The sequence below is a fragment of the Ranitomeya imitator genome, chromosome 4 (assembly GCF_032444005.1).
Source record: "Ranitomeya imitator isolate aRanImi1 chromosome 4, aRanImi1.pri, whole genome shotgun sequence".
Taxonomy (NCBI): Eukaryota; Metazoa; Chordata; class Amphibia; order Anura; family Dendrobatidae; genus Ranitomeya; species Ranitomeya imitator.
The window spans coordinates 230,219,423-230,241,991 of record NC_091285.1 but is presented as its reverse complement, the minus strand read 5'-3'; the positions used below and the strand labels follow the sequence as shown (position 1 = coordinate 230,241,991).

The 22,569-nt window shown below is 44.8% G+C and overlaps 1 protein-coding gene across 2 annotated transcripts in view; it reads left to right on the top strand.

Annotated features, from left to right (window-relative positions):
• TMTC2 (transmembrane O-mannosyltransferase targeting cadherins 2) overlaps positions 1-22,569 on the top strand; it is a 459,093-nt gene that overhangs the window by 375,903 nt on the left and 60,621 nt on the right. For both annotated transcript variants that reach the window (XM_069764402.1, XM_069764403.1), the window contains exon 10: positions 8,085-8,199. In XM_069764402.1, coding sequence (XP_069620503.1) covers positions 8,085-8,199 — 115 coding nt within the window. The remainder of the gene's footprint in view (positions 1-8,084; positions 8,200-22,569) is intronic.

Sequence of the window (22,569 nt, the reverse complement as noted above, 5' to 3'; positions counted from 1 at the left end):
GTTAACACAGATATGGCATCCACCGAGTGTTGTCCTGTCGCGTCTCCTTTAAATTATTTCCAATAAGATGTTAAACTATTAATTTAATAAAATCAATAATTAAAAAAATAATTGAGTAAGTCAAAAGCACATTGCAAATAAACATTAATTACAAATCAAGAAGCATGGCGCGTCCGAGGGTGAGTAGATACCGAATAAGAATATAATCACCCTCGGACGCGCAATGCTTATTTACAACAGCCTTCCTTCCTAAGAATCAGCCCTTTCGTGGTGTAGAGAGAGGTTGTGTTACACTCCAAGGTGTTCCCCGGGTTGCCTTTCATGAGCTTCGATCTTCCGGCTCTCGTTTAGTAGTTGGTGGAAAAGTACACAGCATTAGGCCTACAAAATGGGTATGGGGTGGAGAGAGATGGTGTGTTACACTCCAAGGTGTTCCCCAGGTTGCCTTTCCTGAGCTTCGATCTTCATGCTCTCGTTTAGTAGGTGTCGGAAAGTAGGCTGCATTAGGCCTACAAATTGGGTATGGGGTGGAGAGAGATGGTGTGTTACACTCCAAGGTGTTCCCCAGGTTGCCTTTCCTGAGCTTCGATCTTCATGCTCTCGTTTAGTAGGTGTCGGAAAGTAGGCTGCATTAGGCCTACAAATTGGGTATGGGGTGGAGAGAGATGGTGTGTTACACTCCAAGGTGTTCCCCAGGTTTCCTTGCCATTGCTTCGGTCTTCCGACTCTCGTTTAGTAGTTGTAGAAAAGTACACAGCATTAGGCCTACAAAATGGGTATGGGGTGGAGAGAGATGGTGTGTTACACTCCAAGGTGTTCCCCAGGTTGCCTTTCCTGAGCTTCGATCTTCATGCTCTCGTTTAGTAGGTGTCGGAAAGTAGGCTGCATTAGGCCTAAAAAATGGGGAATGGGGTGGAGAGAGATGGTGTGTTACACTCCAAGGTGTTCCCCAGGTTTCCTTGCCATTGCTTCGGTCTTCCGACTCTCGTTTAGTAGTTGTAGAAAAGTACACAGCATTAGGCCTACAAAATGGGTATGGGGTGGAGAGAGATGGTGTGTTACACTCCAAGGTGTTCCCCAGGTTGCCTTTCCTGAGCTTCAATCTTCATGCTCTCGTTTAGTAGGTGTCGGAAAGTAGGCTGCATTAGGCCTAAAAAATGGGGAATGGGGTGGAGAGAGATGGTGTGTTACACTCCAAGGTGTTCCCCAGGTTTCCTTGCCATTGCTTCGGTCTTCCGACTCTCGTTTAGTAGTTGTAGAAAAGTACACTGCATTAGGCCTAAAAAATGGGTATGGGGTGGAGAGAGATGGTGTGTTACACTCCAAGGTGTTCCCCAGGTTGCCTTTCCTGAGCTTCGATCTTCATGCTCTCGTTTAGTAGGTGTCGGAAAGTAGGCTGCATTAGGCCTACAAATTGGGTATGGGGTGGAGAGAGATGGTGTGTTACACTCCAAGGTGTTCCCCAGGTTTCCTTGCCATTGCTTCGGTCTTCCGACTCTCGTTTAGTAGTTGTAGAAAAGTACACAGCATTAGGCCTACAAAATGGGTATGGGGTGGAGAGAGATGGTGTGTTACACTCCAAGGTGTTCCCCAGGTTGCCTTTCCTGAGCTTCTATCTTCAGGCTCTCATTAAATTGTGGTTAAATGGAACAACTGCATTTGGCGTACTAGTTGGTTTGGGGCCTACTATCGGTGTCTGCCACTCCTTGCTGTTCTCCTCCACTGAACAAAGCTGTGCCGCCTGTTTACTACGGTTGCCAATTTTGAACTGCATTTCGACTACTTACTGATTTGGCCCTACTCTCTGTGTCAGCCTCTCATTCCAGTTGTCCTCCACTGCAATGCCCCCTGGTTATTCCTGTGTTACCAATTTTGAACTGCATTTAGCCCACTTTCTTCTTTGGGCCTATATCTGTGTTTCCACTTCATCGTGCCCATTGCCCAGCCAGTGATAGATGAGTCTGCTGGTACATTGACCCATAACGCAACATTCCCCGTGCACGCTACACAACAACATTGTGACCCTGCTGAAAGTCAGGTTGCTCTTCCCGCATACCATACCACCTTACACGGGGACAAAGAGGAAGGTGCAGATGAAAGTGCAGGTTCCTTCATCAGGTGGGGGGAGGAATACTAGTTGGCGACGTCACTGGCACAGGGCCTCTCATAGTACGCAAAAGTGTTGCTGCCGGTGGGAGGCGCCCCCGCCGTGCAAACACACCGCTGTACTTTGAGGGGCCCTGTGCCAGTGCCAATGCCAACGAGTGGGCCCCCCCTGCTTGCTCAGGTTCACAGCACTTGCAAAGTTGAAATACTTACCTCTCCCTGCTCCACTGCCGTGACGTGGTCCAGATTTCCTGGGCCCACTAATTACTTGAACCAGCCCTACCCCCCACAACTTTAGCCAAATGACCCCCAATTTCAAATGCCTTCCAATTATTATAAGGTAAATTACGCTTGACAAGCTTCATTAAGAAGAATGGATGGTTTTGACATTAAAATGGGCACTCTAGGTGTTTTCCTGGCCCCCACTCACTGCCGACTATGCTGCCCCATTGACTTGCATTGGGTTTCGTGTTTCGGTCGATCCCGACTTTACGTCATAATCGGCCGATTTCACTCGACCCGACTTTGGACATAGTCGGGTTTCGCAAAACCCGGCTCGACTCTAAAAAGGTCAAGGTCGCTCAACTCTAGCTATGGGTATCGGAAAATGGCGCAAGTTTTTTTTTTTTCTTTTTTTCACAAATTTTGGAATTTTTTTTTCACCACTTAAATAAAAAGGAACCTATACATGTTTGGTGTCTATGAACTCGTAATTAACTGGAGAATCATAGTGGCAGGTCAGTTTTAAGCACTTAGTGGACATAGTAAAAAAGCAAAACAAAAAACAAATTGTAGAATTGCACTTTTTTGCAATTTCACTGCACTTTGAATTTTTTCCACAAAGTTTGGAATTTTTTTTCACCAGTTACATAAGAAAGAACCTATACATGTTTGGTGTCTATGAACTTGCAATGACCTGGAGAATCATAATGGCATGTCAGTTTTAGCATTTAGTGAAAAAGCCAAACAAAAAACAAGTGTTGGATTGCATTTTTTTTGTAATTTCACCGCACTTGGAATTTTTTTCCTGTTTTCTAGTACACGACATGGTAAAACCAATAGTGTCGTTCAAAAGTACAACTTTTCCTGCGAAAAACAAGCCCTCGCACAGCCATATTGACGGGAAAATAAAAAAAATAGAGCTCTGGGGAGCAAAAAACGAAAACTCAAAACCAAAAATACCTCTGGTCATGAAGGGGTTAAACGCAACTTGTCACAAGGTCAATAGCGGCCATTTTTTGTCCTCGTTTTATTTCTGCTCCCCTAGTATTCAGTTATATGTATTTTTAAAAATCTGACGCAAGGTTCCGGAGATATGGGTAACTATACCAAACAGTCTAAATACGTGCCCCCAAAGAATCCCATAAGCAACACCCCCTTGCAAAAAACATACAAATTTGCACTAAAGTAAAAAGAAGAATATGTGTGTATATCTATATATACCATATTCTTTGAATTATAAGACACAATTTTTTTTCTAGAAATTTTAGGGGAAAATTTGTGTGCGTCTTATAATCTGAATTGTAGCTGCGGTGGAGCTTACCGGTTGCGGAAGTGCGGAGTCCCAGAGGCACTGCTGCCAGAAGCTTCTGACGGAGGCAGGAGTCAGGCAATAGCTGTGGGCCCCAGGTGTTCGGTGGTTCGGGGGCTCTGCCGATATTTTGTGAAAACCCGGGAAAATGCCCACCAGATGTAACGCATGCACAAGATAAGATCTCTACACCAAGATCTCATGTGTCGAGATCTCTGCTCCTGAGATCTCAATTGTGTATGCGCTGCCTCTGGTAGCCATTTTCACTGAGTCCACCGCATTTGAAAGTAAGGAAAGTGCAGGGCTCCGGGCTTTCACAAAATGTCGGTGGAGCCCCTACACCATTGAACATCTAGTCTGGTCATACCAGCCTGAGGCCCACAGCCATGGCCCAACTCTTGCCAGCACTGAGCACCCTGTCCTACCGGCCTGGAGCCCTCCGCATCTCCTGCCTCTGCCAGCAGTGACCCTGTCACATGGGTCCACCACTGCTGAATTTATCAATATTTGCTAGAAAAGTGGGCTCTAATGTATGGATATATATGTAGTTGGTGATTGGAAGCAAAATATATATGGCAACAATGCATTGGTGGCTGTTTTATCATATGAGTTTTGCAATTACAGTGTTATACTAGGTCCATATGTGGGAATCTAGGAACTCTAAAAAGCACTTCCACCAACTGACTTTCAGAGTAAGCCACTTATATTAACAGGTTCCAGATTCACTACAGCCTTCATGTTATAACTCCTTTACTTAGATCTTGACTTACACAACCCCTGCCCAGCCTTTGGCCAGTGAAGTGAGTTGGAAGGAGATAGTTGTCTTGCTAGGAAAAACACAGAGAGAGATGGATGTAATGATAAAATAAGAAGGCAGAGACAGTAGATGGAGTACTGAGATCAGAATCAGGAGCACTGAATCAGAGTAAGGGTACCGTTACACTATACAATTTACCAACGATCACGACCAGCGATACGACCTGGCCGTGATCGTTGGTAAGTCGTTGTGTGTTCGCTGGAGAGCTGTTACACAGACAGCTCTCCAGCGACCAACGATGCCGAGGTCCCCGGGTAACCAGGGTAAACATCGGGTTACTAAGCGCAGGGCCGCGCTTAGTAACCCGATGTTTACCCTGGTTACCAACGTAAAAAAAAAACAAACATTACATACTTACATTCCGGTGTCTGTCCCTTGCCGTCTGCTTCCCGCACTGACTGACTGCCGGCCGTAAAGTGAAAGCAGAGCACAGCGCTCTGTGCTCTGCTTTCACTTTACGGCCGGCAGTCAGTCAGTGCGGGAAGCAGACGGCAAGGGACCTGACGGACACCGGAATGTAAGTATGTACTGTTTTGTTTTTTTTTACTTTTACGCTGGTAACCAGGATAAACATCGGGTTACTAAGCGTGGCCCTGCGCTTAGTTACCCGATGTTTACCCTGGTTACAAGCGAACGCATCGCTGGATCGGTGTCACACACACCGATCCAGCGATGACAGCGGGAGATCCAGCGACGAAAGAAAGTTCCAAACGATCTGCTTCGACGTACGATTCTCAGCAGGGTCCCTGATGGCTGCTGCGTGTCAGACACAGCGATATCGTATGGATATCGCTGGAACATCACGGATCGTACCGTCGTAGCGACAAAAGTGCCACTGTGAGACGGTACCCTTAGTAATCAATGAAGCAGATGGTTAGTAATTTCAGGGTCAGTGACAGGTATCAATTAATTTGGCACAGATAAAAGGGATTAACAGGAGTAATGTAACCAGTGTGAGTCCATGCTGGTAAAACTGTCAAGGACTGACTGTCAAGTGAAGATTAAAGTAGGGTGGTGTGCTGACTGGCTCTGCCATTGGCTGATCAGCAAAACTTAGACCTCAATTCATTGAAGCTTTTATGCCAGAAAACTGGTTTAAAAAGGTTTGGAAAGTCTCAAAATTATTGCAAACTTTTACATTCCCTTGCCATTTTCTCCCAGCTTCAACTCTGTGAATGGAGCTGGGATGTGGCAAAATGGGTCTTGGCAACCCCTGCTCTTCAATCTCTTGATGAGTTTTGATGTACTTTATGCAACAAATCGTACTCCAGTCATTGGCTGGGGTAAGATGTGTGTTGTTGTGCACACTGAATGCCGGTTTGCGCCTCATTAGAGTGAATCACGTGTCTCGCACTGCATTTTGCCCTTGTTTAAAATGCCAGCCTTCGCTGAATTAGGACGCTAATGCACTTGATGTAAAGCCAAAACAACTGAGCTGCAGTGCATGATATCCAGCAGAAAGTATTATCCAGTTACTGACTTCTTGCTAGACTAACCTGTATGTTGTCGAGCAGCAGAACAGCATGCAACAACTCAAGCTTTGGGAAGATAACTTCAAGTTATCACAATTTCAAATGGTTAATTTACTGCCAAATTCCTTCTTAACCTATGATGGGTTTTTGGCATTATAAACATAAGGATGAATGACCTCGGGGAGATCAAAACATCCAACACCGCGGAGACACCATCACGTGTTTCTCAACGCAGTGATCCAGAACACTGCCCCCATCCCTTATGGGAAATATGCAAATGCATGTAGAAAAGCCGCGGAGACACCATCACGTGTTTCTCAACGCAAGCAATAAATAGTTAGGTCTTTCACCGGGAAGGACCAACCACGGGAAGGGCAGCATTCAAAAAGGAAAACCACCTATGCCAAAACATGGTATCCATCCACAGACAGCTGTTTTGGGGTATTTGCCCATCATCAGTGTGGAGTAGGAAACTGGCTATTAGGAGCATTGCCTAGTAAAAGGACTATAAACATAAGGATGAATGACCTCGGGGAGATCAAAACATCCAACACCGCGGAGACACCATCACGTGTTTCTCAATGCAGTGATCCAGAACACTGCCCCCATCCCTTATGGGAAATATGCTAATGCATGTAGAAAAGCCGCGGAGACACCATCACGTGTTTCTCAACTCTAGCGCTAAATATTCAGGTCTTTCACCGGGAAGGAACAACAACAGGAAGGGCAGCATCCAAAAAGGAAAACCACCTATGCCAAAACATGGTATCCATCCACAAACAGCTGTGTCTCCGCTGTGTTGGATGTTTTGATCTCCCCGAGGTCATTCATCCTTATGTGTATAGTCCTTTGACTAGGCACTGCTCCTAATAGCCAGTTTCCTACTCCACACTGATGAGGGGCAAATACCCCGAAACAACTGTCTGTGGATGGATACCATGTTTTGGCATAGGTGGTTTTCCTTTTTGGATGCTGCCCTTCCCGTGGTTGTTCCTTCCCAGTGAAAGACCTGGCTATTTATTGCTTGCGTTGAGAAACACGTGATGGTGTCTCCGCGGCTTTTCTACATGGGTTTTTGGCATTGTCGTTCGATCATATACTGAAGGGTCCCCCCTCTCCTTTCTGCAAATTTTGTAGAGGATTCTGATGTCTTACTATCTAAATATATACTTACCTTGTAATATCTTCACATCCTGTTCCGTCCAGATGTGTCCGGATCCAAAATTCCAAGCGGCGGAAGTTCACCGACCGCCATTTTGGGACTCCCAAGTGATGGGTGTCTCAATATGGAAACTGCTGGTGGCACACACACTCACACACACACTGTATACGCCCTATGCACCACATACACACACACACACACACACACACACTCAAACGGGACAGCACAGGAAGGAGAGAGACAGCAGACAAGGGGGATAGCATATGGTGTAGACAGGTCAAAGAAGAGAGCACAGATGGGAGAAGTCAGCACATGGGGAAAGAGAGTGTATAGGTGGGTGATCACATGGGGGGGAGAGATTCTCAACGCTGCAAAGCCTGCCCCATCGTGACATTACCGCCCTCCCCATGCGATAGCATCGGGCCTCCATAGAAATTATATACTTTTTTGTCATATGCAAGAAAAACCATTGACTGTCTGTAATATACCGTAATTATGTACTGTATATCCTAAATATCTCCCAACTCGAACTACACACGTCAGGATATGTGGAACATATCACTGGTGTTATCTTATGTTTTATCGTCTTACACTTTTTTTAATATTATTCATTGACCACCTTACTGGAGTAAGTTCTGCTTTGCTTGGTCATGATGAGACATCAGAAAAGCGAAACACAGATAACATAAAGTGCTTTATGTGGTCATCTGATAGCTGCTAATTGGTTCTAAAAGTTTTTTGGTCAGATTTAATCACTTAATAAAAGAAAAAAAAAACTTTCCTGGCCCTGCTCTCTGTGTAGAGGTAGAACACGAAGACTTTTCATTCTGGATTGAATTATTGCAGGGGAGTTAATGATTGCAGCATAGGAAAAGGTAGGATGAGGCAGACGACATCCATCACCAAGATAAAGCATGAATGTGCTCACTGACAGCTGCGTTTCCTCTACCACTGAATTCATTTCTTGACATCTGATTATATGTATTTGCATTTTAGGCCAGTTTCTTCTGGAAGAAGGTCGTATTGTAGAAGCAGCAAAAATGGCCAAGAAAGCTGCAGAATTGGACAGCTCTGAATTTGATGTTGTCTTCAATGCAGCTCATATGCTTCGGTAAGTGGCCTGCTTTGTAACATAGGTCCATAGACACGTAATCATTATGTGATGATCTCTGTGCACGTTCTCAGCCAAAATAGAGAATTTAAAAAAAAAGTTTTTAAGGGGTTTTCATAATCAAAACATCTGTTATCCAAAGGGTAGATAGCATGTGGAACCCTGCTGAATGAAGTGTGGTTGAGCATGCATGATGTCGCTGTATTGAAAGTTTATACATTTCAATAAATTGTGCCATTAAGTTGGGAAAAATGGGACCCACATTACTGTGATTGGAGGGAGACCCAGTAAGAAGGGTACTATGTATCTGTCATAACTTTTTATATAAAAAACATTTTTTGACTCAATACTACCGGTAATGCAGCCATGGTTGTTTTTATTCAGTTTTCTTCTCTGCAGTTGATTGGAAAGCTGTTACTTTGATATTCATTGAAAAAAGTAATAAAATGACTTCACCATCAAATTCCAAGAAGCTCACATTTTCAACCAATAGTACTACACTTTATCTTTTGGACATGTCATCAATATGAGATTGCTGGGGTCCATCACCCCAACCGATCAGCTTAAATCCACTCCAGCCGCAGCCAAAACTACATGCTATATGGGATAGAACTCAGCAGCCCCATATGTTGCTTAGTGGTCGCAAAGTACAGAGCCGTACCTCCCAATACGTTTATTAGGTGATACAGATGCCAACTGTATAACCTAGCAAGCATTTACCACATATTGAGAGAGCACAGTTCCTGAGCCCTCTCCACACACCCCAGTGACTATATGACATTTTGTGTTGAGGTTAAGTGTCTATTTTATCAATTAATTGTATTCCTTCATACTGCCACCATAAAATCTAAAAGTGGTCTAATTGAGTACTAGGCATTGTACTGTAATTCTCTTAGGGTACCGTCACACTATACGATTTACCTACGATCACGACCAGCGATATGACCTGGCCGTGATCGTAGGTAAATCGTAATGTGGTCGCTGGAGAGCTGTCACACAGACAGCTCTCCAGCGACCAAGGATGCCGAGGTCCCCAGGTAACCAGGGTAAACATCGGGTTACTAAGCGCAGGACCGCGCTTAGTAACCCGATGTTTACCCTGGTTACAAGCGTAAAACTAAAAAAAAAACAAACAGCACATACTTACATTCTGGTGTCCGTCAGGTCCCTTGCCGTCTGCTTCCCGCACTCACTGACTGCCGGCCGTAAAGTGAAAGTGAAAACACAGCCGCTGTGCTCTGCTTTCACTTTACGGCCGGCAGTCACAGTGCGGGAAGCAGACGGCAAGGGACCTGACGGACACCAGAATGTATGTATGTGCTGTTTGTTTTTTTTTAGTTTTACGCTGGTAACCAGGGTAAACATCGGGTTACTAAGCGCGGCCCTGCACTTCGTGACCCGATGTTTACCCTGGTTACAAGCGAACGCATCGCTGGATCGCATCGCTAGATCGGTGTCACACACACCGATCTAGCGATGCCAGCGGGAGATCCAGCGATGAAACAAAGTTCCAAACGATCTGCTACGACGTACGATTCTCAGCAGGATCCCTGATCGCTGCTGCGTGTCAGACACAGCGATATCGTAACGATATCACTGGAACGTCACGAATCGCACCGTCGTAGCGATCGAAATGGCAGTGTGTGACGGTACCCTTAGTCAATAGGCTAAGTTATTACACAGTCTGACGCTGTCAGCACTGATTGATTGGGTAATGTCCGCATATGTAAGGACACTTTTACAATGCCAATTCTCTGCCCAATTGTCAATTTAGTAATGCATTTCAGGGTGGAATAAAATAGGAATAGTACAAGGCAGAGTTCTAAAAGGATGTTCCAAAATTGCTAATTTATTTTTCTAAAGTAATATTTACAAAGTATCTACTAATACAAATATGTCACAGAAAACTCTGGTAAAAGCATAGTCTTGTTGTCTTTATGTGCACCCAAGTTGTTGTGAGCAACATCAGTGTAATAAGTCCAGTAACTCATCCGTTTCTGCGCTAAAGATCATTTCACACCCTATGAACGAGTATTTTGCTTGTTCATTGGGTTATTGGCATCCTGTTTACACAGCAAAATAATTGTGGAAGGAGCTTTTGTAACAATACTCATTCATACCCTCCCCATCTGCTGTATGCCACCCCTGTCTTAAGGTTGCTAGTGGGCAGAAAGTTAGAAGGGGTACATCTCATGGCGGGCACTTTGGAGTGACGTCTGTAGGGTAAAACAACATAATGTTTAACCCCATCATGACATATAATGTATATTAACGTCATAGTGTATGTCATGTCCCTGACTCTGATGCGTGCTCACATGCTGAACCCGCATCATTACCAACACATGATGGCTGACTTAACAGGCACGGGTAGAGTGTTGCTCCGCCCAAGGCTGTTAGCCAGTTAATTCCTGCTGTCAATCACTGACAGCGGGATTTAAGACGCTTCAGTAGGAAGTGCGTTATTCATCCTCGCCATTGATGGCCCTGTTATATGATCGTGTGGCCCTGATGGGTTGTCATAACAGCTGGGGATCTGCTGATGACCCCCGTGCCTGTCATACAATTCTCCTATGAATGCTGGCTGAAGCACTGCTATATATTGGATGATTGCAGCTTCAAGTCTCCAATGGGGACTATTAAATAAAATTAAAAGTGGATAAAAAAGGTTTTAAAAATATGTATAAAAAAAACAGAAGTTCAAATGATCCCTTTTGCCCCACTGAAAATGAAACAATAAAATATACACAAATTTGGTATTGCTGCATTCAGAAATGTGCAAGAATATTGAATTATTGAATATTGAATTATTGAATAATAAATTACCGAATATACTCGAGTATAAGCCGAGATTTTCAGCCCATTTTTTTTAGGCCGAAAGTGCCCCTCTCGGCTTACAGTCGAGTCATTCCCAGGGGGTCGGCGGAGACGGAGAGCGGCGGCTCTCACATCATACTCACCTGCTTGTTGTGAATTCTGTGGCCAAGCTCCCTCCTGTGGTCGTGAGTGGTACTGCAGCTGGTTCTGTCTATAAGCTTCCTTTGGTGGATGAGAGTGGTACTGCGGCTTCTGAGTTTCCTTCCTCAGGTGATGAGGTTAAGTCGTTAGGTGCTGCTCTATTTAACTCCACCTGGTGCTTTGATCCTGGCCTCCAGTCAATGTTCTAGTATTGGTCTTGCTTCCTCCTGGATCGTTCCTGTGGCCTCTCTTTCCTGCATAAGCTAAGTTCTGCTTGTGTTATTTTTGTTTGCTATATTTTCTGTCCAGCTTGCTATATTGGTTTTTCTTGCTTGCTGGAAGCTCTGAGACGCAGAGGGAGCACCTCCGTACCGTTAGTCGGTGCGGAGGTTCTTTTTGCCCCTCTGCGTGGTTGTTTGTAGGTTTTTGTGTTGACCGCAAAGCTATCTTTCCTATCCTCGGTCTATTCAGTAAGTCGGGCCTCACTTTGCTAAATCTATTTCATCTCTGTGTTTGTATTTCATCTTTACTCACAGTCATTATATGTGGGAGGTTGCCTTTACCTTTGGGGAATTTCTCTGAGGCAAGGTAGGCTTATTTTTCTATCTTCAGGGCTAGTTAGTTTCTCAGGCTGTGCCGAGTTGCATAGGGAGCGTTAGGCGCAATCCACGGCTACCTCTAGTGTGGTGTGATAGGATTAGGGATTGCGGTCAGCAGAGTTTCCACGTCTCAGAGCTCGTCCTATGTTTTTGGTAAATGTCAGGTCACCTTGTGTGCTCTGAACTTCAAGGTCCATTGTGGTTCTGAATTACCTGTTCATAACAGTACTGGAGGCCCAAAGTACTAATGCTTCTCAATAGAGGGAAAAGAGAAGTTCTGAGACCATTTTTTTTTCTTTGCACTGTGTTCTGTCTTTCTTTTCCCCTTTACATCAGGGTGGTTCAGAACACAGGTGTGGACATGGACATTCAGGGTCTGTCCTCTTTGATGGATAATCTCACTATAAGAGTACAGAACATTCAAGATTTAGTGGTTCAGAATCCTATGTTAGAACCTAAAATTCCTATTCCTGAGTTATTTTCTGGAGATAGAGCTAAGTTTTTTAATTTTAAAAATAATTGTAAACTGTTTCTGGCTTTGAAACCCCGCTCCTCTGGTGACCCAGTTCAACAAGTTAAAATCATTATTTCTTTATTACGTGGCGACCCTCAAGACTGGGCATTTTCCCTTGCGCCAGGAGATCCTGCATTGTGTAATGTTGATGCGTTTTTTCTGGCGCTCGGATTGCTGTACGACGAACCTAATTCAGTGGATCAGGCAGAGAAAAATTTGCTGGCTCTGTGTCAGGGTCAGGATGAGATAGAGATTTATTGTCAGAAGTTTAGAAAGTGGTCCGTGCTCACTCAATGGAATGAATGTGCGCTGGCAGCTATTTTCAGAAAGGGTCTCTCTGAAGCCCTTAAGGATGTCATGGTGGGATTTCATATGCCTGCTGGTCTGAATGAGTCTATGTCTTAGGCCATTCAGATCGGTCGACGCTTGCGCGAGCGTAAATCTGTGCACCATTTGGCGGTATTATCTGAGCATAAACCTGAGCCTATGCAGTGCGATAGGACTTTGACCAGAGCTGAAAGGCAAGAACACAGACGTCAGAATGGGCTGTGTTTCTACTGTGGTGATTCCACTCATGCTATCTCCGATTGTCCTAAGCGCACTAAGCGGTTCGCTAGGTCTGCCACCATTGGTACGGTACAGTCGAAATTTCTTTTGTCCGTTACTTTGATCTGCTCTTTGTCTTCCTATTCTGTCATGGCATTTGTGGATTCAGGCGCTGCCCTGAATTTGATGGACTTGGAGTTTGCTAGGCGCTGTGGGTTTGTCTTGGAGCCCTTGCAGTGTCCTATTCCATTGAGAGGAATTGATGCTACGCCTTTGGCCAAAAATAAGCCTCAGTATTGGACCCAGCTGACCATGTGCATGGCTCCTGCGCACCAGGAGGATATTCGCTTTCTGGTGTTGCATAATCTGCATGATGTGGTCGTGTTGGGGTTGCCATGGCTACAAGTCCATAACCCAGTATTAGATTGGAAATCTATGTCTGTGTCCAGCTGGGGTTGTCAGGGGGCACATGGTGATGTTCCATTTCTGTCTATCTCATCATCCACCCCTTCTGAGGTCCCAGAGTTCTTGTCTGATTACCGGGATGTATTCGATGAGCCCAAGTCCAATGCCCTACCTCCGCATAGGGATTGTGATTGTGCTATCGATTTGATTCCTGGTAGTAAGTTTCCTAAGGGTCGACTGTTTAATTTATCTGTACCTGAGCACGCCGCTATGCGGAGTTACGTGAAGGAGTCTTTGGAGAAGGGTCATATTCGCCTGTCATCGTCGCCATTGGGAGCGGGTTTCTTTTTTGTGGCCAAGAAGGATGGTTCGCTGAGACCTTGTATTGATTACCGCCTTCTAAATAAAATTACGGTCAAATTTCAGTACACCTTGCCGCTGCTGTCTGATTTGTTTGCTCGGATTAAGGGGGCTAGTTTGTTCACCAAGATAGATCTTCGTGGTGCGTATAATCTTGTGCGTATCAAACGGGGCGATGAATGGAAAACAGCATTTAATACGCCCGAAGGCCATTTTGAGTACCTGGTTATGCCATTCGGACTTTCTAATGCTCCATCAGTGTTTCAGTCCTTTATGCATGACATCTTCCGAGAGTACCTGGATAAATTCCTGATTGTATACTTGGATGATATTTTGGTCTTCTCGGATGATTGGGAGTCTCATGTGAAGCAGGTCAGAATGGTGTTCCAGGTCCTACGTGCTAATTCTTTGTTTGTGAAGGGGTCAAAGTGTCTCTTTGGTGTTCAGAAGATTTCATTTTTGGGGTTCATTTTTTCTCCTTCTACTATCGAGATGGACCCTGTTAAAGTTCAGGCCATTTATGATTGGACTCAGCCAACATCTCTGAAGAGTCTGCAGAAGTTCCTGGGCTTTGCTAATTTTTATCGTCGCTTCATCGCTAATTTTTCTAGCATTGCTAAACCGTTGACTGATTTAACCAAGAAGGGTGCTGATGTGGTCAATTGGTCTTCTGCTGCTGTGGAAGCTTTTCAGGAGTTGAAGCGTCGTTTTTCTTCTGCCCCTGTGTTGTGCCAACCAGACGTTTCGCCTCCGTTCCAGGTCGAGGTTGATGCTTCCGAAATTGGAGCAGGGGCTGTTTTGTCGCAGAGAAGTTCTGATTGCTCGGTGATAAAACCATGCGCCTTCTTTTCCAGGAAATTTTCGCCTGCTGAGCGAAATTATGATGTTGGCAATCGAGAGTTGCTAGCCATGAAGTGGGCATTCGAGGAGTGGCGTCATTGGCTTGAAGGAGCTAAGCATCGCGTGGTGGTCTTGACTGATCACAAAAACTTGACTTATCTCGAGTCTGCCAAACGGTTCAATCCTAGACAGGCTCGTTGGTCGCTGTTTTTCTCCCATTTTGACTTTGTGGTTTCGTACCTTCCGGGCTCTAAAAATGTGAAGGTGGATGCCCTGTCTAGGAGTTTTCTGCCCGATTCTCCGGGTTTGTCTGAGCCGGCGGGTATTCTCAAAGAGGGGGTAATTTTGTCTGCCATCTCCCCTGATTTGCGGCGGGTGCTGCAAAAATTTCAGGCTAATAGACCTGACCGTTGCCCAGCGGAGAAACTGTTTGTCCCTGATAGGTGGACGAATAAAGTTATCTCTGAGGTTCATTGTTCGGTGTTGGCTGGTCATCCTGGAATCTTTGGTACCAGAGATTTGGTGGCTAGATCCTTTTGGTGGCCGTCTCTGTTGCGGGATGTGCGTTCTTTTGTGCAGTCCTGTGGGATTTGTGCTCGGGCTAAGCCCTGTTGTTCTCGTGCCAGTGGGTTGCTTTTGCCCTTGCCGGTCCCGAAGAGGCCTTGGACGCATATCTCTATGGATTTTATTTCGGATCTCCCCGTCTCTCAAAGAATGTCGGTCATTTGGGTGGTTTGTGATCGCTTCTCTAAGATGGTCCATTTGGTGCCCTTGTCTAAATTGCCTTCCTCCTCTGATTTGGTGCCATTGTTTTTTCAGCATGTGGTTCGTTTACATGGCATTCCAGAGAACATCGTTTCTGACAGAGGTTCCCAGTTTGTTTCGAGGTTTTGGCGAGCCTTTTGTGCTAGGATGGGCATTGATTTGTCTTTTTCCTCGGCTTTCCATCCTCAGACAAATGGCCAGACTGAACAAACCAATCAGACCTTGGAAACATATCTGAGATGTTTTGTTTCTGCTGATCAGGATGATTGGGTGTCCTTTTTGCCAGCTCGGCTACTTTGGTTTCGCCATTCTTCTGCAATTCTGGGTTCCACCCTCGTTTCTCTTCAGGGCAGGTTGAGTCTTCGGACTGTCCTGGTGTGGATACTGTGGTGGATAGGTTGCAGCAGATTTGGACTCATGTAGTGGACAATCTGACTTTGTCCCAGGAGAAGGCTCAACGTTTCGCTAACCGCAGGCGCTGTGTGGGTCCCCGACTTCGTGTTGGGGATTTGGTTTGGTTGTCATCTCGTTATATTCCTATGAAGGTTTCCTCTCCTAAATTTAAGCCTCGTTTCATTGGTCCATATAGGATTTCTGAGGTTCTTAATCCTGTGTCTTTTCGTTTGACTCTTCCAGCTTCTTTTTCCATCCATAACGTGTTCCATAGGTCATTGTTGCGGAGATACGTGGCACCTGTGGTTCCATCTATTGATCCTCCTGCTCTGGTTTTGGTTGAAGGGGAATTGGAGTATATTGTGGAGAAGATTTTGGATTCTCGTGTTTCGAGACGGAAACTCCAGTATCTGGTTAAGTGGAAAGGTTATGGTCAGGAAGATAATTCCTGGGTCTTTGCCTCTGATGTCCATGCTGCCGATCTGGTTCGTGCCTTTCATGTGGCTCATCCTGGTCGGCCTGGGGGCTCTGGTGAGGGTTCGGTGACCCCTCCTCATGGGGGGGTACTGTTGTGAATTCTGTGGCCAAGCTCCCTCCTGTGGTCGTGAGTGGTACTGCGGCTGGTTCTGTCTATAAGCTTCCTTTGGTGGATGATAGTGGTACTGCGGCTTCTGAGTTTCCTTCCTCAGGTGATGAGGTTAAGTCGTTAGGTGCTGCTCTATTTAACTCCACCTGGAGCTTTGATCCTGGCCTCCAGTCAATGTTCTAGTATTGGTCTTGCTTCCTCCTAGATCGTTCCTGTGGCCTCTCTTTCCTGCATAAGCTAAGTTCTGCTTGTGTTATTTTTGTTTGCTATATTTTCTGTCCAGCTTGCTATATTGGTTTTTCTTGCTTGCTGGAAGCTCTGAGACGCAGAGGGAGCACATCCGTACCGTTAGTCGGTGCGGAGGGTCTTTTTGCCCCTCTGCGTGGTTGTTTGTAGGTTTTTGTGTTGACCGCAAAGCTATCTTTCCTATCCTCGGTCTATTCAGTAAGTCGGGCCTCACTTTGCTAAATCTATTTCATCTCTGTGTTTGTATTTCATCTTTACTCACAGTCATTATATGTGGGGGGCTGCCTTTTCCTTTGGGGAATTTCTCTGAGGCAAGGTAGGCTTATTTTTCTATCTTCAGGGCTAGTTAGTTTCTCAGGCTGTGCCGAGTTGCATAGGGAGCGTTAGGCGCAATCCACGGCTACCTCTAGTGTGGTGTGATAGGATTAGGGATTGCGGTCAGCAGAGTTTCCACGTCTCAGAGCTCGTCCTATGTTTTTGGTAAATGTCAGGTCACCTTGTGTGCTCTGAACTTCAAGGTCCATTGTGGTTCTGAATTACCTGTTCATAACACCTGCTCCCAGCGCGTTCCCTGCTTTTCCAATGCAATGCGATGGTCTCTGGGCGCTGGCAACTCTTCCTGTGTTCAGCGGTCACGTGGTACCGCTCATTAAAGTAATGAATATGGACGAGACTCCACTCCCGTAGGGGTGGAGCGCATATTCATTACTTTAATGAGCACTACCAGTGACAGCTGAACACAGGAACAAGCTGCCAGCCCGGGACGACAGAGAAGCAGGGACTGCGCCGGGAGGGTGAGTGTAACGGGGATGGTGATCATTGTGCAATATTCACTTGTCCCCGTTCCACCGCCGGGCTCCGTCTTCCACGTCCTCTGGCTGTGACGTTCAGGTCAGAGTGCGCGATGACGTGGTTAGTGTGTGCCCTTGCCTGAACAGTCACTACAGAGAGACGGAAGACAGCGGCGCGCAGCGGTGGAATGGGGACAGGTGAATATCGCAAGTTCCGGGGGCCTGAGTGACGAGAGGCGAATATGTCATTTTTGTTCATCGCAGCAGCATATGGGGCATTATGTGCTATGGAGAATAATCTATGGAGCACCTTATGGGGCCATCAATCTTTGTTCAGCATTGTATTGGGCATAATCTGTGGAGCATCTTATGGGGCCATCAACTTTTGTGCAGCATTATATGGGGCATAATATTCTATGGAGCATCTTATGGGGCCATCAACCTTTGAGCAACATTATATGGGACATAATATTCTATTGAGCATCTTATGGGGCCATCAACCTTTGCGCAGCATTATATGGGGCATAATCTATGGAGCATCTTATGGGGCCATCAACCTTTGTGCAGTATTATATGGGGCATAATCCATGGAGCATCTTATGGGGCCATCAAACTTTGTGCAGCATTATGCGAGGCATAATATTCTATGGAGCATCCTATGGGGCCATCAACCTTTGTGCAGCATTATATGGGGCATAATCTATGGCGCATCTTATAAGGGCCATCAACCTTTGTGCAGTATTATATGGGGCATAATCTATGGAGCATCTTATGGGGCCATTAACCTTTGTGCAGCATTATATGGGGCATAATCTATGGAGCATCTTATGGGGCCATTAACCTTTGTGCAGCATTATATGGGGCATATTTTAATATGGAGCATCTTATGGGGTCCATCATGAACTTTATGGAGCATTATATGGGGCGTATTTTGTATGGAGCATCTTATGGGGCCCATCATGAACTGTATGGAGCATTATATGGGGCTCCTGATTCAAAATGGATATTCAAAAACACTTAACCTACGGATGTCTCAATCAATTTTACTTTTATTGGTATCTATTTTTATTTTTGAAATTTACCAGTAGCTGCTGCATTTTCCACCCTAAGCTTATACTTGAGTCAATAAGTTTTCCCAGTTTTTTGTGGCAAAAATAGGGGTTTCGGCTTATACTTGAGTATATAAGGTAATCCAATCGATAAACAGTGTAACGAGAGAAAAAATCAAAACTCCAGAATTACTATTTTTTTGTCCGCCGCAATATTGCAATAACAGATCATTTTTCAAGCACAATTTACAGTTTTTTTTTTTTCACCACTTAAATAAAAAAAATTTACATTTTTGGTATCTCCGTACTCATACTGACCCAGAGGATCATATTGCCAGGTCAGTGTTACCATATAATAAACATGGTAAATGAAATACTCAAAAAAAACAATTGTGGAATTGCAGTTTTTGTGCAATTTCACCACACTTGGAATTTGTTTTCCAGTAGACTATATGGTGAAATCAAAAGTACAATTTGTCCTGCTAAAAATCCCCCCTCATACTGCCATATTGATAAAAAATATAAAAGTTATGGCTCTTGTTAGAAGGGGAGGAAAAACGGAAAATGGCCCAGGGTGAAGGGGTTAAATGTTAGTGGATTTGTCTATTTAGCACACTATTAAACCCTTCAAGACCTTGCCTGTTTTCATTTCTGTTTCTGTTTTTCGCTCCCCTTCTTCTCAGAGCCATAACTTTTTTATTTTTCCGTCAGTATGGCCATGTGAGGGCATGTTTTTTTGCAGGATAAGTTGTACTTTTGAACGACACTATTGGTTTTACCATATCATGTACTCCAAAACAGGGAAAAAAATCGAAGTGCGGTGAAATTGCAAAAAAAGTTCATTTCCACAACGATTTTTTGGAGTTTTTTTTATCATGTTCACCAAATGCTAAAACTGACCTGCCCATATGATTCTCCAGGTCAATACGAGTTCATAGACACCAAACATGTCTAGGTTATTTTTTATTTAAGTGGTGAAAAAAAAATCCATAGTTTGTTTAAAAAAAAATGCGCGTTTTCCGATACCCGTAGCGTCTCCATTTTTCGTGATCTCGGGTTCAGTGAGGGCTTATTTTTTGCGTGCCGAGCTGACATTTCTAATGATACCATTTTGATGTCAGATATGATCTTATGATCACCCGTTATTGCATTTTAATGCAATGTTGAGACGACCAAAAAAGCGTAATTCTGGCGTTTTGACTTTTTTTTCTCGCTATGCTGTTTAGCGATCAGGTTAATCTTTTTGTTTTTATTGATAGATATGGCGATTCTGAACGCAGCGATACCAAATATGCGTATGTTTGATTTTTTTATTGTTTTATTTTGAATGGGGCATAAGGGGGGTGATTTAAACTTTTATATTTTTTTTAACCCCTTTCTGCCATAGGACGTACTATCCCGTCCATGTTACCTGGGACTTAATTCCCATGGACGGGAATGCGCGATCAGCCCCGCTCACGCGGGGAGCGTGGCCGGCCGCTGCCGGGTGTCTGCTGATTATCACAGCTGACATCCGGCACTTCATGCCAGGAGCAGTCACGGACCGCTCCCGGCACTTTAACCCCCGGATCACTGTAATCAAACATGATTGCAGCATTCTGGTGGCATAGGGAAGCAATGGGATTCGGGATAGGGTTGGGATTCGGGTTAGGGGCGTGTTCGGATTAGGGGTGTGGTTAAGGTTAGGGTTAGGGGTGTGTTCAGGTTAGGGTTGGAGTTAGAATTGGGGAGTTTCCACTGTTTAGGCACATCAGGAGCTCTCCAAATGCGACATGGCATCCAATCTCAATTCCAGCCAATTCTGCATTGAAAATGTAAAACAGTGCTCCTTCCCTTCCGAGCTCTCCTGTGTGCCCAAACAGGGGTTTACCCCAACATATGAGGTATCAGCGTACTCAGGACAAATTGGACTACAACTTTTGGGGTCCAATTTCTCCTGTTGCCCTTGGGAAAATACAAAACTGGGGGCTAAAAAGTAATTTTTGTGGGAATTTTTTTTTTATTTTCACAGCTCTGCATTATAAATTGGAGTGAAACCCTTGGGGTCTTCAAAGTTCTCACATCTAGATAATTTCTTTGGGGGGGTCTAGTTTCCAATATGGGGTCACTTGTGGGGGGTTTCTACTGTTTATGTACATTAGGGGCTCTGCAAACGCAATGTGACACCTGCAGATCATTCCATCTAAGTCTGCATTCCAAACGGCGCTCCTTCCCTTCCGAGCTCTGCCATGCGCCCAAACGGTGGTTCCCCCCACATACGGGGTATACGCGTACTCAGGACACATTGGACAACAACTTTTGGGGTCCAATTTCTTCTGTTACCCTTGAGAAATGCAAAAAATTGGGGGCGAAAAATCATTTTTGTGAAAAAATATGATTTTTTTTATTTTTACGGCTCTACATTATTAATTTCTGTGAAGCACTTGGTGGGATAAAGTGCTCACCACAAATCTAGATAAGTTCCTTAGGGGGTCTACTTTCCAAAATGGTGTCACTTGTGGGTGGTTTCCATTGTTTAGGCACATCAGGGGCTCTCCAAACGCAATATGGCGTCCTATCTCAATTCCAGCCAATTTTGCATTGGAAAGTCAAACGGCGCTCCTTTACTTCCGAGCTCTGCCATGCGCCCAAACAGTGGTTTCCCCCACATATGGGGTATCTGCGTACTCAGGACAAATTGTACAACAATTTCTAAAGGTCCAGTTTCTCCTTTTACCCATGGTAAAATAAAACAAATTGGAACTGAAGTAAATTTTTTTGTTAATTTTTTTTTTAAACATTCCAAAAATTCCTGTGAAACACCTGAAGGGGTTAATACACTAATTGAATGTGGTTTTGAGCACCTTGAGGGGTGCAGTTTTTAGAAAGGTGTCAAACTTGGTATTTTCTATCATATAGACCCCTCAAAGTGACTTGAAATGTGATGTGGTCCCTAAAAAAAAAAATGGTGTTGTAAAAATGAGAAATTGCTGGTCAAATTTTAACCCTTATAACTCCCTAACAAAAAAATGTTGGTTCCAAAATTGTGCTGATGTAAAGTAGACATGTGGAAAATGTTACTTTTTAAGTATTTTGTGTGACATATCTCTGTGATTTAAGGGCATGAAAATTCAACGTTGGAAAATTACAAAAGTTTCAAGATTTTTGCCAAAATTCCGTTTTTTTTACAAATAAACGCAAGTAATGTCGAGGAAATTTTACCACTGACATGAAGTACAATATGTCATGAGAAATCAATGTCAGGATCACTGGGATCCATGCAAGCGTTCCAGAGTTATAACCTCATAAAGGGACAGTGGTCAGAATTGTAAAAATTGGCATGGTCATTACAATGCAAACCACCGTGGGGTGTCAAGGGGTTATTTTTTTTTACTTTTGGTATGCTTCAATAGTCTCCATGGGAGACTAGAAGCTGCCATAACCCCATCGGCTCTGCTACATACAGGCGATGATCAGATCACCTGTATGTAGTAGAATTGCTCACTTGCTATGAGTGCCCACAACTGGGTGGTGCTCATAGCAAGCCAGTCTCCAGGAGACCTCTGGTTGTCATGCCAACCCACCGGTGACCCACGATCACTTGACAGGGGTGGGTGGATTTACGGCCCAATGGGCGGATATATACGGCCCGATGGTCGGACGCGCGCTATAAATGCTGCAGTCAGAGTTTGACAGCGGCATTTAACGAGTTAATAGCCGCGGTTGGATCGCGTTTCCACCTGCGACTGTTCCGTGCACATGTCAGCTGTTCAAAACAGCTGACATGTGCCGGTTACGATGTGGGCTCACCACCGGAGCCAGCATCAAAGAGGGAGACACAACCTGCGCAGTACTAGTACAGCAGGGGTCGTGAAGGGGTTAAAGTAGATGAACTTGTCTGAAAGTGAAGGTGACGCCTGAGTACTTCCTGTGCTCACAGCTTCAGTACTTCCGGTACACCGCTTACCGCATACATAGTATGGAGCACGCTCTATTTGGTTGCTAGGGAGCGTTCTAGCATTTCCGGCGCCCACAGCCCCTGCACTTCCGGTACACGGCCTTTTAAACCTCTGCTTAATCATTATTCAGCGTGCCCCCTGACGAAGGTTTCCCGAAACGCGCGTTGGGGCGGGCGCTGGGATCCCTCTATCTGCCTGCACCTGCCGATATTGCTTGGGTGATGTATCTATTATTTTTGGTGTGCTGTATGTCATACTAATTGTATCTGGTTATACATCCAGCTCTTATTCTGCTGAGCTGGGATGATTTACATCTATGTGTTTTTTCTGTATGACATTTACCTATGTTGTTTTCTAAAGAAGCCGCTGTATATACGTTTCGC